Consider the following 17,336-nt stretch of genomic DNA (forward strand, 5'->3'; position numbering starts at 1 on the left):
GGACGTTAAAATACTGGAAAATCTCACAACATGATGGCGCTGAGAAAGAAAGGCACTGAAAACGAGAGAGTTGAGAGTATGATGGAGCGTGTTGTAGACGAATCGATGTCTGGGATATAATTAGTAGGTCACCTGAAGGCACCGTGGCCAAATCGGACTCATGGGACACAGGTCGTGACACTCGAAGGCATCATTGCCAATTTGCATAAAAGAACGACCCGCAACTGCGAATCGCTTCTCATCGTTCGCTGGGAAGAGCCGTTCAAAAGAATCAATTCGTCCGCGAACGTCACATCTCCACTCACCTCTTTGGACCTGCTCGGAAGAAATGGAAGCCACCCCCGGTCGTCGGTGGTAGTTTTTGTATATAGCTTGTGAACAACTAATTCACAGGTCACGTACCCGAGCTGTCCGTGTCGGCGTCGCCTCTAAAGAAAGACGGTGAGTGCTTCATCTGGACCGGGATCGTTCCTGTAGGTCGTCCAGCGCCTGCGTCGCGGCCTCCCGGCTCTCCTGGAACTCGAGCTCAGAGGCTCCAGCAGAAGGCCGCGGTTTTTTTTAAGTACAGTTCCCAAAAGGAACCGTCTGTGTCGCGCTAACAGCGAAATATTACCGAGACTGTTAGACAGACGAAGGACTATATATGTCGCGAACAAAACTGTTAAGTCATCGTACTGTTCGGTAAGCTAGCGTGGTGCTAGCTTACCAGCTAACTGAAACTATTAATACATTCGCCACATAGAGGTAATAAAACTCAAACACATCATATTTATCCAGTCCGCTGTTTAAAGTGATAAATGTGGGTCTGGTTCAGTAAAGTGGGTTGACATTGTCGCTATTTTCTATAATGTTGAAGTTTGAGCTAGCGGCCTAACAGGCTGAAATGCTAGCTGCCGGGCTACACGGTACTGCTGACCTGCCGGAGCTTGTTTGTGACTAATAATCAACACACGTCTGCTAACACTGCTAGCTTAGCTTCTGGGGCCGATCGTGTTTGTCTGTGTCCTCACTTGTGTTGACTCGATCACGCTTTGTTTAGGTGAAGTAGTTGCTGTTTTGCTTCGGCTTTGAGGGGTTAAAGGTCAAAACAGGTAGCATGAAACTGAACTTGATGAATAATTCCTTCAAAACAGCTAGTGTTTTTTTGTAATGACTATTAGGAATTATAACATTTGACCTCAAGTGCCGGTGTTGCCGACGTTATTTTCTTACAATGTTGAGCTGCAGTTGAATCACATTTCACTTGAGTTACTTTAATCATTTGTAAGTCGTCTGTTCGATCCTCTCTCCATCTGTGCTGTTGCTCTTTCAGAGGCTTAAGGGGCGTTTACACTTCCACAAGCTTGGTCCCCTCAGTGGTATGTAATTTTGCCTACCAATGACTAAAATAGTCGTAAACAGGTGTGAAGTATGTCTACATGTTAAAATGTACACAATTTGTGCATATTTTCTGTGAACTAGTCACAAACGCAACATGAACGCACCACAAACAATGTGGGTGGTTTGTATCAAAGCTTGTCTCATTCCCCACACCTCTCATTCTCATCTTCCCCAAAGTCATGTCTTCCAGTCAGCAGTTCCCTCTGCACATTGTCAGCTGCCTCTTCTTTTTCTAGATTTTCTCCTTCCTGCTCATTGGACCTTCTCTATCTGCAGCTTACATATCTGCTTGTCTTTGTATGTTTGCTTGAATGAACCTAAGTATTTTTTTGTACTCGCTGACATCCAATGGTCTCAGGTCGCCTGTTTACATGGTGTTGATGTTTGGTGTCTGTGAATGCACCATTTGTATTGTTACGAGGAGATGCGTTTAGGAGTTGAAGATGCATACATGGTGTTGGGATTCCACTCTTGTTTCTGTGTTAGGGTAGGAATAAAGTCAGTTGTCTTGGGGGGGGGGGGGGGCCTAGTCTCCGTACACCCTCATAAAAGTAGTGGCTTATGATACACATTTTAATTGCTGGAAAATAATTGAAGTGCATAAAAATGTATATTTTGACAGAAATGGCTTAAAGACAACTCTATGTGGTATTTATCAACTTAGCAGCTTTGTCTCGTTACCTTATGCCTGTGTTATTTCTGCTTATTTCATATCTAAAATGTGCCCAAAAAATGAGTTACTTTCCACAAATGGCCCCTGGACACCCCTGGTTTATGTATTCCAGCTAGAAGACCAAGTATTACCAAACTATAGAAGAGTGTGTCTTCTGAGCGCGACCGCTATCATGACGTCCGCTGGTCAGGAGGTGTTTTGCATGCTTCCACACCATGCCTTTCATGATGGAATTAATGCATGCTCCTTGGGCTTGTGGAGGTGCCCTTAAAGTCTGGCTCTCCAAATGCACGACGCAGGAAACACTATTTTTTTTTTGTTACGTTTTCAGGCAATGAAACATTGTGATGTCATGACTGCCAGAACACAACTTTTCATCCAGAAGCATGTAAATGTGGCCTAAGCCGCCATCTAAAGGAATAACGAGAACCTTTCAAAGTAAAAGCTGAAACGATGACTGTAATGGATTGTGTTTTTGACAGCTGCTCACACTTCATGTCCCGCAAGCCCTTACAAGAGTGACTCACCTTCTTGGTTGCTTGGATGAGTCCCAAACCGCGAGTCCAGCGGAAGCAGTGATTGGCCGCCAGCCAGACCACGTAGCCAGCGGCCTTCCAGGTGAGAGGTCAGCTGACCTTCCAGAAGTTTAAAGTCTCAGCCTAATTGCACTTGCAATACGTGTATGTGCGTGTGTGTGCAGGCGAGCCATCATGGCAGACGTGGACCCAGACACCCTGCTGGAGTGGCTCCAGATGGGTCAAGGCGACGAGCGCGATATGCAACTCATCGCTTTGGAGCAACTCTGCATGCTGTTGCTCATGTCTGACAATGTGGACCGCTGCTTTGAGACGTGAGTGCACCCGTCGCTCGCACGTGACTTCACGGTGACTGTAGCCAGCTGATGTCAACACCGCGCCTGTTCAGGTGTCCCCCTCGGACCTTCCTCCCGGCGCTGTGTAAGATCTTCCTGGATGAGAGCGCTCCAGACAATGTGCTGGAAGTGACGGCGCGCGCCATCACCTACTACCTGGACGTGTCTGCAGAATGCACCCGTAGGATTGTAGGTGTGGACGGCGCCATTAAAGCGCTCTGCAGTCGTCTGGTGGTGGTGGAGCTCAACAACAGAACCAGCAGAGACCTGGCCGAGCAGTGCGTCAAGGTAGGTTGCGTGCCAAACATGCTGTTGTTGTCAGGAGGTCACAAAGTGACACTTGTTAGCATGATGGATGTCAACCGTCACCACATGCTAGCAAACTTTTGTTTGTTGGTCTTGTGTGCATCAGATTTGTCATCTTTATCGTTGTCATACCAATCTATGACATGAAATCGGAGGAAGTCATGTGACCTTGTGTCAACAGCTGTCTCGGTTGTGTTTGTGCCAGGTCCTCGAGTTGATCTGTACCAGGGAGTCCGGTGCCGTTTTCGAGGCGGGCGGCCTGAACTGCGTGCTGAGCTTCATCAGAGACAGCGGCCACCTGGTGCACAAAGATACGCTACACTCAGCCATGGCGGTGGTGTCCCGCCTCTGCAGCAAGATGGAGCCTCAAGACTCGTCTTTGGAGACCTGTGTGGAGTCTCTGTCCAGCCTTCTCAAGCATGAAGATCACCAGGTAGCACAATGTGACGTCAACATTGACTTGACCTACTCCGACCGACAGCGTACACCTGTAGGGGGAGCAGTGGTGCTTCAGTGAAGGTCATGATTGTGTGATGAATGCTTCAGGTATCAGATGGCGCTCTGCGCTGCTTTGCTTCATTGGCGGACCGCTTCACCCGACGAGGTGTGGACCCTGCCCCTTTAGCCAAACACGGCCTGACGGAGGAGCTGCTCTCACGCATGGCAGCTGCCGGCGGTGTCGCGTCGGGTCCCTCCTCAGCCTGTAAGCCCGGCCGCACGTCGACGGGCGCTGCCCCTTCAGCTCCCGACTCCAAACTTAGCAATCAAGTGTCGACCATTGTCAGCCTCCTGTCCACGCTGTGTAGGGGCTCCCCACTCGTCACGCACGTAGGTCACATGTCTGACATCCTAACTAGACATCCAAACACATTGAATCACTTATTTTGACTCCTTCCTGCTCTGGTCCTCAGGACCTGCTGCGCTCGGCTCTGCCAAACTCCATGGAGTCTGCCCTGGGAGGGGACGAGCGCTGTGTGCTGGACACTATGCGGCTGGTCGACCTGCTGCTGGTGCTCCTATTTGAGGGCCGCAAGGCCTTGCCCAAATCCACGGCCGGCTCCTCGAGTCGCATCCCTTGTCTGCGACGCTTGGACAGCTCGGGAGAAAGATCCCACCGACAGCTCATCGACTGTATCCGCAGCAAAGACACAGACGCCCTCATCGACGCCATCGACACGGGAGGTAAGTGCTACAGAAAAACAAAAACTAAATTGTGAAAGTGTACATTTATATTTAACATTTATATTCAACTTGAATGTTTTGATGGTCATATACTGGTTGATAAAAAGTTCCAGAACTCTGGCACCCTCATTTAAACCATGCAAACTTTTATGACTTTAAAAAGACATGGCAATTGAGTCATTAGGAACCGGAATTGGAGTCGGAATCGTTCAAATTCAAACGACGCCCAGCCCTAGTAAAACATTGTCACGTGAAATAACAAACTGTTTTTTTCAGCCTTTGAGGTGAACTTCATGGACGACGTGGGTCAGACGCTGCTCAACTGGGCCTCGGCCTTCGGCACGCAGGAAATGGTACGGAGACTACATAGACCAGCACGGAGATTCTAAAAGTCTCATCTTGACCCCGCTCATTTTCATCTGGGATTTCAGGTGGAGTTCTTGTGTGAGAGGGGTGCTGATGTCAACAGAGGTCAAAGGTCATCCTCACTGCATTACGCTGCATGCTTTGGACGGCCTCAAGTAGCAAAGGTCACTAGTCCACATACGCCGTTTTCTAGACCCTTTTGTCCACAGCCGGTGGTCTAAATGACTCCGTATCTTTGGGCTTACAGACTCTGCTGCGTCACGGTGCCAACCCTGACCTGAGGGATGAGGATGGAAAGACTCCCCTGGACAAGGCTCGGGAGCGGGGGCACAGTGAAGTGGTGGCCATACTGCAGTCTCCTGGTGAGTGTGTGTGTGCGTGTATGCAGCTAGTCCTGCAGGCAGGTAGTCATGTCGGTGTCTGCCTGACAGGAGACTGGATGTGTCCGGTCAACAAGGGTGATGACAAGAAGAAGAAGGATGTCAACAAGGAGGAGGAGGAAGGAGGCGAGCCCAAAGGGGATCCAGAAATGGCCCCCATCTACCTGAAGAGACTGCTGCCTGTTTTTGCACAAACCTTTCAGCAAACCATGCTGCCTTCTATTAGGTGAACTGACCCACTCGGTCTTTAGACTCACCAGAACCAGCACACTCAAGTGTGTGTGTGTGTGTTTTAGGAAAGCCAGTCTGGCTCTGATCCGGAAGATGGTCCACTATAGCAGTGAGGTGTTGCTCAAGGAAGTCTGCGACAGCGAGACGGGTCACAACTTGCCCACGATCCTGGTGGAGATCAGTGCCACTGTGCTGGACCAGGAGGTAAGCCACCACAACCGACCTTGGATCTCTTTTACTGGCCATGCGTGTCATTGTAGGCGAGTGCTGACCCCAAATTAACCTGTGTCTTTTGTCAGGACGACGATGATGGACACCTCCTGGCCCTGCAGATCATCAGAGATCTGGTGGACAAAGGAGGAGACGTCTTCCTGGACCAGCTGGCCCGCTTGGGAGTCATCAACAAAGTGTCTACACTGGCCGGACCCGCATCAGATGATGAGAACGAGGACGAGGTCAAACCTGAGAAGGTTTGTATCAGGAAGCGTCTCACGTGGTCCACATGATTTCCTGCTCCAACATGTGTGTTTGTGTGCATGCAGGAGGAGGAGGTGCAGGAGGACGCGAGGGAGATCCTCCAAGGGAAACCCTATCACTGGCGGGACTGGTCCATCATCAGGGGGAGAGACTGTCTCTACATCTGGTCGGATGCTGCCGCCCTCGAACTTTCAAACGGCTCGAATGGATGGTTCCGCTTCATCCTGGATGGGAAGTTGGCCACCATGTACTCCAGTGGCAGCCCCGAGGGGGGGTCCGACAGCTCTGGTGCACCAGCACACACACACACACACACACCAATGACCTCGATGCACCTTTTGTGAGTGATTTGTAATCTCTCGTTCGTGGCGTTCCCGCAGAGTCCCGCAGCGAGTTCCTCGAGAAGCTTCAGCGTGCGAGGAGCCAGGTGAAACCAGTGACATCCAGCCAGCCCATCCTTTCCAGTTTGGGTCCCTCCAAGCTGACAGTGGGAAACTGGTCTCTGACGTGCCTGAAGGATGGTGAGATTGCCATCCACAACTCGGATGGTCAGCAGGCCACCATCTTGAAAGAGGACCTGCCGGGCTTTGTTTTCGAGTCCAACAGAGGAACCAAACACTCATTCACTGCAGAAACATCTTTGGGTAAGCGCAGGCATACCATATATAGAGTTACTTGGCTCTATTGAAGACGCCGTCTATCTGATCTTCTGCTCTCGTGCTGTCTCTGCAGGTTCTGAGTTTGTGACGGGATGGACAGGAAAGCGAGGCCGCAAGCTGAAGTCCAAACTGGAAAAGACCAAACAGAAAGTAAAGAGCATGGCCAGGGAACTCTATGATGACCACTTCAAGGCCGTGGAGAGCATGCCCAGAGGAGTGGTGGTCACCCTGAGGAACATCTCCACACAACTCGAGTCCTCCTGGGAGCTGCACACCAACAGACAAGTCTGTAGCCACGACCAGCAGCAGCACGGTGAAATAAAACGCAGACTCTGACCGGAGTTGGTTTGTGTTTCAGTGTGTTGAAGGGGAGAACACCTGGAGGGACCTGATGAAGACGGCCCTGGAGAACCTCATTGTGGTGCTGAAAGATGAGAACACAATTTCTCCTTATGAGATGTGCAGCAGCGGCTTGGTGCAAGCACTCTTCACTGTGCTCAACAACGTGAGTCATTCTTGACGCACCGTACTACGTACTACGCACACAGTCACTCACACCTCCTACATGGTCTTCTTTAGAGCGTGGACCTGGACCTAAAACATGATTGTAAGCCTTTAATGGAGAGGATCAATGTCTTCAAGGCGGCTTTCAGTGAGAATGAAGATGATGAAAGGTAACATTATTATTATTATTTAGTTTTTCTATGTACTGTAAATCAACGTGTGCCTGTGTCCAGCCAACCAGCTATTGCCTTAATCCGTAAGCTGATTGCTGTCCTGGAGTCGATTGAGCGCCTTCCCCTGCACCTGTACGACACTCCTGGCTCCTCCTACAACCTACAGGTGAGACACAGTCGCTCCCTCTGATTCGTCTTTCCTCGCAGACACTTGACGGAGCTCCATCTTCATTGTGATGTCGTTTAGATCTTGACGAGGAGGCTGCGCTTTCGCCTGGAGCGAGCACCAGGCGAGACGGCTCTGATTGACCGTACGGGGCGCATGTTGAAGATGGAACCCCTGGCCACCGTGGAGTCACTGGAACAGTACCTGCTGAAGATGGTCAGTTGAGGTCTCCCTCCACACAAACATCCACCGGAAGCCGAGTTTGACAAAGTCTGTCTTCTCTTCTTGTCGCAGGTAGCAAAGCAGTGGTACGACTTTGAGCGCTCCTCCTTCATCTTTGTCAGGAAGCTAAGAGAAGGACAGACTTTCACCTTCAGACACCAACACGACTTTGATGAGAATGGTGTCATCTACTGGGTCGGAACCAATGCCAAGTAAGTCCGGTTCTAGAGCCTCGTTCTGACCGGTTGTTAACCTGCGTAAGCCTTGCTAATGTGATGCACTCCTGCTTCCCTCAGGACGGCCTACGAGTGGGTCAACCCTGCCGCCTATGGTCTGGTGGTGGTGACCTCATCAGAGGGACGGAACCTCCCTTATGGCCGTCTGGAGGACATCTTGAGTCGGGACAGCTCTGCCCTCAACTGTCACACCAACGATGACAAGAATGCCTGGTTTGCCATCGACCTGGGCCTCTGGGTCATTCCCTCGGCTTATACCTTGAGGCACGCCAGGTAACGACACAAACGGCCACACTTTGATGCGTGCCTTGTAATAAAATGATCAAAATACAACTCTTCCTGCAGGGGTTACGGGCGCTCTGCATTGAGGAACTGGGTGTTCCAGGTGTCCAAAGATGGTCAGAACTGGACCACGCTGTATACACACATGGACGACTGCAGCCTGACTGAACCAGGGTAAGGAGCCAGTGTTTACATAGCAGCCATCCCCTTCTCCAGACTTTTACGATGAAGTTTGTTGTGTGCGCATCCAGGTCGACCGCCACATGGCCTCTGGACCCATCCAAAGATGAGAAACAGGGTTGGCGACACATCAGAATCAAGCAAATGGGCAAGAACGCCAGCGCCCAGACCCACTACCTGTCTTTGTCCGGCCTGGAGCTCTACGGCACCGTTACTTCCGTATGCGAGGACCAGCTAGGTGAGCACACACTCACCGGCCCCTTTTTGTCTTGACTTTTGTCTGTCGTGCCCACATCAACCCACTCTGGAACCTCCCAAAGGTAAAGCCGTGAAGGAAGCTGAGGCCAATCTTCGACGCCAGCGTCGCCTCTTTCGCTCCCAGGTGATGAAGTACATCGTCCCCGGAGCCAGAGTTGTCCGTGGCATTGACTGGAAGTGGCGTGACCAGGATGGCAACCCGGCCGGCGAGGGCACTGTCACTGGAGAGGCCCATAACGGTAAGACCGCCATGAAAGGTCTATCATAAATAATGTTGTGCTTGGTGAGTCACGTAAAAAAACAAAACAAAAACAATGATGTTAAAATTCAGTTGGAGGAATCTGAAAGAATCCCCTTGAGTTCTTCAGGTCCAGAAAGGTTTGGATCCCTCCACGTTCAGAGGGAGGCCAGCGTGCCGATGTCACATGATCATAACTTGCCGATCAGCTTCACAATTTAGTTATTGTACACACACGTGCACGCACACTCCAGCCACTCCTCCGCTTCATCTTCTTCAGGCTCGTCGTCGGCATTCTATGATGTCGTGAATGACGATGAACTGAGGCTTTGTCACAAATGTTCTACCCCTTGTGTGTGTTCCCTTCACTGGACCAAAGCGGTGTTTGTTTAAGGCCCCAGTGGGACCCTCACTGCAACTATAAGGGAGGTTTGGTCCAAAGTCGCTTGGTCCAGTGTGTGTCTACGTCTCTGCTGTCTGCGCCTCTCTCTCGCTGTCGCCGCCTCTCTGCCGGGTCTCTGACATCCATTCGTGCGTCTCCTCCTATCTCTCTGTCCATCCAGGCTGGATTGATGTAACCTGGGATGCTGGCGGCTCTAACTCTTACCGTATGGGCGCTGAAGGGAAGTTTGACCTCAAGCTTGCTCCAGGGTACGACCCTGAGTCGGCTGCCACAGCGCCGTCACCCAAACCTGTCTCATCCGCTGTTTCAGGCCCCGCCTTCTCCACGGTGGGACACTCCTTGACCCCGGCAGCCAGTGGCGGCACCACCACTACCTCTTCTTCCTCGCAGCAGCAGTCATGGAGCAGTCTGGTGAAAAATAACTGTCCAGACAAGGGCGGGGCCTCGTCGCTGGGTGGAGCCAGCTCCTCCAGCAGGAAGGGCAGTAGCAGCTCTGTCTGTAGTGTGGCTTCCTCCTCTGACATCAGCCTCAGCTCCTCCCTCGGCCTCCCCGCAGGAGGGCTGCGGCCGGACAAGAGGGTTGAGGGGCTGCTGCTGGACCAGGGTTCTGGGGTGGGTGGACTCACAGGAGGCGGGGCCGGCTCTGAGGGCCAGCAGCAAGAACCTATTGTGGTGCTGTCCTCCGCCATGGAGGGCGGGTCCGGTTCAGCGTCCAGCTCAGGCACCATCACCGCAGATGCGTCCGCCCCCGGTGAAGAAGGCCGGAACAGAGACCCATCCGACGACCCGGCGACGGCCATCTCCATGGGGCTGGTGAGCGTGAGCTCGCCTGACGTCAGCTCTGTGTCCGAATCTCCGAGCAAGGACGTGCCCTCCCAGAGGCCTTTGTGCTCGGCTGCCAATGCCCGCCTGTCGGTCAGCTCCCTGCTGGCGGCCGGCGCCCCCATGAGCTCTAGTGCCAGCGTGCCCAACCTCTCGTCCCGCGAGGCCAGCCTAATGGAGTCGTTTGTACGCCGCGCGCCCAACATGTCGCGAACAAACGCCACCAACAACATGAACCTGAGCCGCAGCAGCAGCGACAACAACACCAACACGCTAGGGAGGAATGTCATGAGCACAGCCAGTGAGTCACATGACCACACTCACTCCATTAGTCAGCTGACGGCCGCTTAACCACCCGATCCTTGTTTGCAGCGTCTCCCCTCATGGGCGCTCAGAGCTTTCCGAACCTCACCACCACTGGCACCACCTCCACCGTTACCATGTCAACCTCTATCGTAACCAGCAGCAATAACGTCGCCACAGCCACCACAGGTCTGTCAGTGGGGCAGTTGCTAAGCAACACCTTGACCACCAGCCTGACATCCACGTCCAGCGAGAGCGACACGGGACAGGAAGCGGAATTTTCTCTCTATGGTCAGACTTCCCATCCTGAGCAGGCCACGCCGGCCAGGCAGCCTTCACACTGTGACACTTTTCTTTCACGCAGACTTCCTGGATAGCTGTCGCGCTAACACACTATTAGCTGAGCTTGACGATGAAGAAGACCTTCCAGAGCCTGACGACGACGATGATGAGAACGAAGACGACAATCAGGAGGACCAGGAGTATGAGGAGGTGTTGGTATGGAGTAATACTTTTTGTTTTTAATTTTTTAAACAAACAAAAAAAGGAATTAAACATGCTTTCCTGTAGGAGGAGGAGGAGTATGAGACCAAAGGAGGTCGCAGAAGGACGTGGGATGACGATTTTGTACTAAAGAGACAGTTTTCAGCTTTGGTCCCTGCTTTTGACCCCCGACCTGGAAGAACCAATGTACAGCAGACCACTGATCTGGAGATCCCTCCGCCAGGTGAGCACCAGCCGACCTTTTAAACCTCCAGCCTAAACAACGTGTTTAATTCGCTCCTTTGTGTCAGGGACTCCTTGCTCTGAGGTGCAGGAGGAGGTGGAGTGTGCTCCTTCTCCTCATCTGGCCCTTACCCTCAAGGTAGCGCACTTTTCTGCTGGATTTATTGTACAAATAAATGTATTTGTACAAATAAACTTGCTTGTGTGTGTGAACGCGTCCAGGTGGCGGGGCTGGGCACGACACGGGAGGTGGAGCTTCCTCTGTCCAATTACAAGTCCACCATCTTCTTCTACGTCCAGCGACTGCTACAGCTCTCGTGCAACGGCGCCGTCAAGACGGACAAACTGCGACGCATCTGGGAGCCAACATACACGTAAAATAAGATCCGACGAGGCAAAAGTAGCCAAGACGACGTTGGGGTGTTGATGATGTGTTTTTGACAGGATCATGTACAGAGAGCTGAAGGACGCCTGCAAGGAGAAAGAGAGCGACAAGATGGTGAACACACACATCTCCAAATAGAAAAGAGTGTGCGTTGTGTTGATGGTTTGTGTGATGTCTTCAGGACTTCTGTGAACACAGCGTGGGTGGCAGTGGTCTGAGTCCGAACTCGCTGTTGTCCAATCAGAGCAGCGACATCCTGGGAGGCAGCAGAGAGACGCCGCAGGCCAAAGCGGGCTGCAGTCAGAACACGTGTGGCGTGGAGGACGTCCTGCAGCTACTCCGCATTCTCTACATCATCGGAGGAGACGCTGCCTCTAACGCACGCACACTGCAGGAGGGTGAGAAGACCTAGCTGGCTTCGGGCGACGCCCACATGTCACATTCAGAATACATAAGGTTGTATTTCTTGTGTGCAGACGCAGATGAGCTGCAGTTCAATGCAGCGCCAGAAGAGTTCACCAGCAAGAAGATCACCACAAAGATCCTTCAGCAGATCGAAGTCAGTTCATGACTGGTTTTGTCCACGCTGTTTGTTTTTGCTCATGCATGTTAACCTTTTTTTTTTTTTTCACCCCCACCTTCAGGAGCCGCTGGCGCTTGCGAGCGGTGCACTTCCTGACTGGTGTGAACAGCTGACATCCAAGTGTCCTTTCCTGATCCCATTTGAGACCCGACAGCTCTTCTTCACCTGCACTGCCTTTGGAGCCTCCAGGTGATGACCTTGGACGGTCACGTCCACCAGCACGTGAAATACATCGCCTCAACCCGTGTGTCTGTGTGGGCAGGGCCATCGTTTGGTTGCAGAACCGGCGCGAGGCCACCATGGAGCGCTCACGGCCGTCTACCACGGTGCGCAGGGACGACCCTGGAGACTTCAGGGTGGGCCGGCTCAAACATGAGCGCGTCAAAGTCCCGCGAGGAGAGGCCATGATGGAGTGGGCCGAGTCCGTCATGCAGATCCACGCCGACAGGAAGTCTGTGCTTGAGGTGAGAGGTCGCCCCAAACTGGGCGGTGTCATGTTTTTATGATGACTCATGCAGTGTAAATGTGCGCTCAGGTGGAGTTCCAAGGAGAGGAGGGAACCGGCCTCGGTCCAACGCTGGAGTTTTACGCTTTGGTGGCTGCAGAATTCCAAAGAACATCACTGGGAATCTGGTTGTGTGACGACGACTTCCCTGATGACGAGTCACGACAGGTCTGATGCTTTTGGCGTTTTGTGATGATGCACGCACTCCCATGAATGAATTAAACGTAGCAAGAAAGTCGTGATTGAGATTTGTGCGGACGGTCTCAAAATCGAATATGAATGTTGATTTCTTGAGAAGAAAAGTCTAGCCTGTTTGCGTTAGTCTTCGGATTAAGTTTTTGACGTCTTCTTTGTGTGCATCATGCCGTGACTTGTGTCCTAGGTGGACCTGGGCGGTGGCCTGAAGCCTCCAGGTTTCTACGTGCAACGTTCATGCGGTCTCTTCCCGGCACCGTTCCCTCAGGATAGTGAGGAACTGGAGCGCATCACCAAACTCTTCCACTTCCTGGGTGTGTTCCTGGCCAAGTGCATCCAGGACAACCGTTTGGTGGACCTTCCCGTGTCTCAGCCCTTCTTTAAGTTGCTCTGCATGGGGGACATCAAGTCCAACATGAGCAAGCTGCTCTACTCGTCACGCGGCTCACCGCAAGGTCACGACTCGGAGCGGCCGCTGCTGTCAGATGTGCAGTCGCAGGCGTCCACCGAGGAGAGCCAGGAGACGTACTCCGTGGGCAGCTTCGATGAGGACTCAAAGTCTGAGTTCATCATGGACCCGCCCAAGCCCAAACCTCCTGCCTGGTACCATGGCATCCTCACCTGGGAGGACTTCCAGCTGGTCAATCCCCACAGGTGAGACTCCCGCTTCGTGATGGCGCCTGGAGGACGATAACCTTACTCTCGCTTCCTCTCCCCACAGGGCCAGCTTCCTGAAGGAGGTCAAGGAGTTGGTGGTCAAAAGGAGGCAGATCCTGGCCAGTAAAAATCTGTCCGAGGATGACAAGAACACAAGACTGCAAGACCTGATGCTGAGGAACCCCTTGGGCTCTGGACCTCCCCTCAGCATAGAAGACCTGGGGTAAGATGACATGATTGGCGGGCCTGGATGTCACGCAGATCGTTAGCCTCACTCCCAAGCAGAGGACCATGAAGTCATGTCTGACTGTCTCCATGAACAGGTTGAACTTCCAGTTCTGTCCCTCTTCCAAAGTTCATGGTTTCTCAGCAGTAGATCTCAAACTAAACGGCGATGATGAGGTAAAAACCCGTGGCTGATGTTTGAATGGTAGCCATGGTAATCGTGATGCTGATGATGCTGATTCTGCGTAGATGGTGACTATGGAGAATGCGGAGGACTACGTGGAGTTAATGTTTGACTTTTGTATGCACACGGGAATCCAGAAACAGATGGAGGCCTTCAGAGGTAAGTGCAGACTCAGGCACATACATGTGCACAGATCGCCTCCTTACGTCTCCTCCTCCTCTTCCTCCTCCTCTTCAGAGGGATTCAATCGAGTGTTTCCAATGGAAAAGTTGAGCTCGTTTAGCCACAAGGAGGTGCAGATGATCCTCTGTGGGAACCAGTCACCTTCATGGACTGCTGATGACATCATCAACTACACTGAGCCAAAGCTGGGTTACACCAGAGATAGGTAATTATTGGACATACACATTCTCTCAATCAGTGTGGAAGTGGTACGTTTTCGGCTTCTTTGTCCTTCTTCCCAACTTCGTTTGAAACTGAGTTTTTAGACTGTAAAAAGTAAATTGGAGAATTTACCGAGGTATATTAGAATAATACGTGTAAAAGTGACTATTGGGGTGTTATATCATGTCTAGAGGGCTCTAATCATGTAAAAACACGTATTTAGAAAGTCATGAACAGGTTTTCTATACTCAAACTATGAAAATATTCCGTTTGTTATTAATATTGTATCCTACTTTGTGGAAATCCACTTATCGGGGTCAAGTTTGGAACCAATTAACCGCGATAGACGAGGGGTGACGGTATATCACTGTCAAAGCTTTTAAATGTACCTTAAATTGTCACATGGCTCCAGAATCCAACATGTCCAGCACATAACTTAACTCTGAGTGAGTGGATGGACCCTACGTCCAACTCTACTTCAGCACTGTTCTTTAAAACATTGGCATCGAACACTGCAGCACGACGGTGATTTTCACACGCACTTCTCTATCCAGTCCCGGCTTCCTGCGATTCGTCAGAGTTCTGTGCGGAATGTCGTCGGACGAAAGGAAAGCCTTCCTACAGTTCACCACTGGCTGCTCCACGCTGCCCCCTGGAGGCCTAGCCAACCTGCACCCCCGCCTCACCATCGTCAGGAAGGTAAGGGCAATACTCAGTCCTCATTTATATACGCCTTAAGACCGGTTGAAAAATGTACATTTTGGACTGTTGGATCTTAAAGGGACAGTTCAGATTTGTTTTACATTAACTTGCGTGGCGGCAGTGTAGTCCATCAACGGTGACTTGGTCCTTTTAAGCCCAGTTCTGGTTGGATTTCGGTTATGATTCTGTTGAATCACTGGGGTTACTTAAGTAAGGAATTTTACTTCTCAGAACAATACGTGTGTTTCATCTGTCGTAGCCGTCGTATGCGTTCCATAGCGGATGCAAGGATCACAGCCATTTTCATCACATGCACATCTGATGGCGCCCATTAGTACGACACCAGAGAAAGTATGGCCGAACAATTTGCCTGAAACCAGAACATAAAACTCGTAAACAAAAACCTACAAGTTGCTAACCTTGTGTAGTGCTGATTACTTTTTTTCTTGCGTACATGCAGTCTGAGGTTTGTGTGTGTACGATATTATTCGGTTGGAATCCATCGGTCCCGGGACTGCTGTGGATCTCATTGACTGACTATCGACTCCTCCCTTTCCAGGTGGATGCCACAGACTCCAGTTACCCGTCGGTCAACACGTGCGTTCACTACCTGAAGCTTCCAGAATATTCCTCTGAAGACATCGTGAGGGAGCGCCTCCTGGCCGCCACCATGGAGAAAGGCTTCCACCTGAACTGACCTGCATGTTTCGTCATTGTCATCACAGCTAGGGGCGGAGCCTTCACAGCCCACGCTGTTCTCTTCCTCACCTCGTCCGCTTTTCACATCCTCACCCATCTGGTGCATGTATGCGTGTGTGTGTTTGCTCCTTTTCAGTTTGTACGGCAGCATTTTTTTCTTTTGTTTTTATTGCTTTGTGTGCGTGCGTGTGTGTGCGCGTGCGTGCTGGTTCTTTCCATAGACACAAACACTGGTCATGTGCGAGGCACATTTGAAGAGAGAAACAAATTTCCTGTATTTTCTTTGTATATTATAAACATTTATTTAACTCAAGTTGCAGTTTGAACTGAACAGATATTTTCAAACGTGTTTGCTCCAATAAAAAAAAAAAAATCATTAAAATGTTTGCAAAGTAGCAAGAAACTGAGCTCCTGTTCTTTGGGATGGCCAGCAGAAGGATGACGTCCAAAGATAAAATGTAATGAATGTCACTTTCATTCCTCAATCGTTTGGAACGCCACCATCCGGCTTCCTGTGGGCGTCAACCGTCGGTCATCTTATCAAGCGCCGTGAGCGGTGACAGGATGCTGATCTTGTTGGTCTCTGCGATGTGTCCATTCTGGATCATCTCATCCAGGATGACGTGGACTCGGTCCAGGTTGAACATGATCTGACATGATTGGAGTCGAGGAAGGTGAGCCCACAAGTGAAACTATATATAAGTGTATATATATATATATATATATATATATATAAGTCATTTAAAATGATATCTATACAATTGCGTCCAACAGTGTTCTAAGAGGGAAACCTTTTTTTGCCTTTGCCATCACACACTGATGAGTAACTGACAGGTCACATGACCTGGAAGGATACATCCAGTTCGCTCTGTTGGGACACAAACAGGAAGTCAGACTATAATTTATAAACTCAACATTCCCTGTACACCTCCAGCATTGGAACATCCAACTCACCACTCGGCTGAAGTATTTATCCAAAACTTCCACAAAGTTCTGCAGCAGCTCATAAACTGACAGTTCGTTCTGTGGAAGAAGACACTTTTAGTCTCCGTGCTAAGATAGGCTAATGCAGTATTAGCTAAATAAGAAGGACCTCATCTTCTGTGATGCCCACCACGATGTAGAGTGCAGCATACTGGCGGAACACCAGTTTGAAGTCTTTGTATTCCACAAAGGAACACTGGCAACGAGAACGGCATTAACATGGCAGCATTACCTGACCTGGACCGGAAGTGGGTGTGCATTACCTGGTCTCTCTTACGGCTCAGACAGCATCGGACCACATCGGCCTCCAGCGCCGCACGCTGGCTGAGCTTGACTGGCTGGTAGTACCTGGATAGACGAGTCTGACCCTGGCGGTTCACCATCAGGATGAAGGTGATCATCCTCCAACTGGACCACCAAGCTGATTGGTTAAGTGCGTTCAACAAAACCTTCTGCGGGTTGAGGTGATGTCACTTCCCCTTAGTACACACAAAATTCTACAAGAGAGTGAGAAGACTTACATTTAAACCGGATGTAACCTCCACCTTTCAGCAGTATTATCCACTGTTTACAAAAACATTGTCAACTTGCTGTCTTCTGTTAGCCCACACAAGCTACATTGTCTTAATCACATTAGGCCAAATAGTTACAGTCAAATCGCTACTGAGAAAATTGTTAGATTGTCATTAAAGACAGACATTCGATACAAGTAGCAGGATAACGATATTCTTTAAAATAACTTAAAAATCAAGCGCTGAAGGAACGAGCTGAACGTTTTTGCTAGCCAGACTTTTA

General features: G+C 50.6%; 2 protein-coding genes across 5 annotated transcripts; one reads left to right on the forward strand and one right to left on the reverse strand.

The window, feature by feature from the left end:
- Positions 1 to 258: 258 nt before the first annotated feature.
- Positions 259 to 15,960, forward strand: hectd1 (HECT domain containing 1). Its single transcript, XM_058090164.2, has 44 exons — positions 259 to 441; positions 2,536 to 2,671; positions 2,754 to 2,903; positions 2,978 to 3,212; positions 3,436 to 3,663; positions 3,777 to 4,058; positions 4,142 to 4,412; positions 4,689 to 4,765; positions 4,844 to 4,942; positions 5,026 to 5,140; positions 5,210 to 5,384; positions 5,455 to 5,593; positions 5,689 to 5,859; positions 5,932 to 6,154; positions 6,247 to 6,510; positions 6,599 to 6,810; positions 6,884 to 7,030; positions 7,105 to 7,199; positions 7,263 to 7,368; positions 7,450 to 7,584; positions 7,663 to 7,802; positions 7,887 to 8,099; positions 8,172 to 8,282; positions 8,360 to 8,526; positions 8,609 to 8,785; positions 9,348 to 10,310; positions 10,382 to 10,603; positions 10,677 to 10,810; positions 10,883 to 11,039; positions 11,107 to 11,177; positions 11,261 to 11,412; positions 11,483 to 11,537; positions 11,605 to 11,821; positions 11,900 to 11,982; positions 12,068 to 12,195; positions 12,269 to 12,470; positions 12,542 to 12,679; positions 12,894 to 13,360; positions 13,428 to 13,586; positions 13,687 to 13,765; positions 13,838 to 13,931; positions 14,010 to 14,160; positions 14,711 to 14,855; positions 15,418 to 15,960. Exons 3-44 carry the CDS (start codon positions 2,764 to 2,766, stop codon positions 15,553 to 15,555), a joined length of 7,677 nt encoding a protein of 2,558 aa, XP_057946147.2. The 5' UTR covers positions 259 to 441; positions 2,536 to 2,671; positions 2,754 to 2,763; the 3' UTR covers positions 15,556 to 15,960.
- ap4s1 (adaptor related protein complex 4 subunit sigma 1) lies at positions 15,835 to 17,276 on the reverse strand. Of its 4 annotated transcripts, none has more exons than XM_078796246.1 (5): positions 17,063 to 17,276; positions 16,805 to 16,993; positions 16,651 to 16,737; positions 16,349 to 16,580; positions 15,835 to 16,207 (listed from the first exon to the last, which is right to left on the reverse strand). In XM_078796246.1, the coding sequence occupies exons 2-5, from the start codon at positions 16,940 to 16,942 to the stop codon at positions 16,167 to 16,169; spliced, it is 498 nt and encodes a 165-aa protein (XP_078652372.1). In that variant the 5' UTR covers positions 16,943 to 16,993; positions 17,063 to 17,276; the 3' UTR covers positions 15,835 to 16,166. The 4 variants fall into 4 exon arrangements, with proteins under 4 accessions (XP_078652372.1, XP_057946150.2, XP_078652373.1 ...); XM_058090167.2 differs by lacking the exon at positions 17,063 to 17,276 and having other exon boundaries at positions 16,414 to 16,425; positions 16,512 to 16,580; positions 16,805 to 17,055; XM_078796247.1 differs by lacking the exon at positions 17,063 to 17,276 and having other exon boundaries at positions 16,414 to 16,580; positions 16,805 to 17,056.
- Between the last annotated feature and the right edge of the window lie 60 nt (positions 17,277 to 17,336).

This window comes from Doryrhamphus excisus, linkage group LG14 (genome assembly GCF_037039965.1).
Source record: "Doryrhamphus excisus strain RoL-2023G ecotype Guam linkage group LG14, RoL_Dexc_Guam_v1.1, whole genome shotgun sequence".
Lineage (NCBI taxonomy): Eukaryota > Metazoa > Chordata > Actinopteri > Syngnathiformes > Syngnathidae > Doryrhamphus > Doryrhamphus excisus.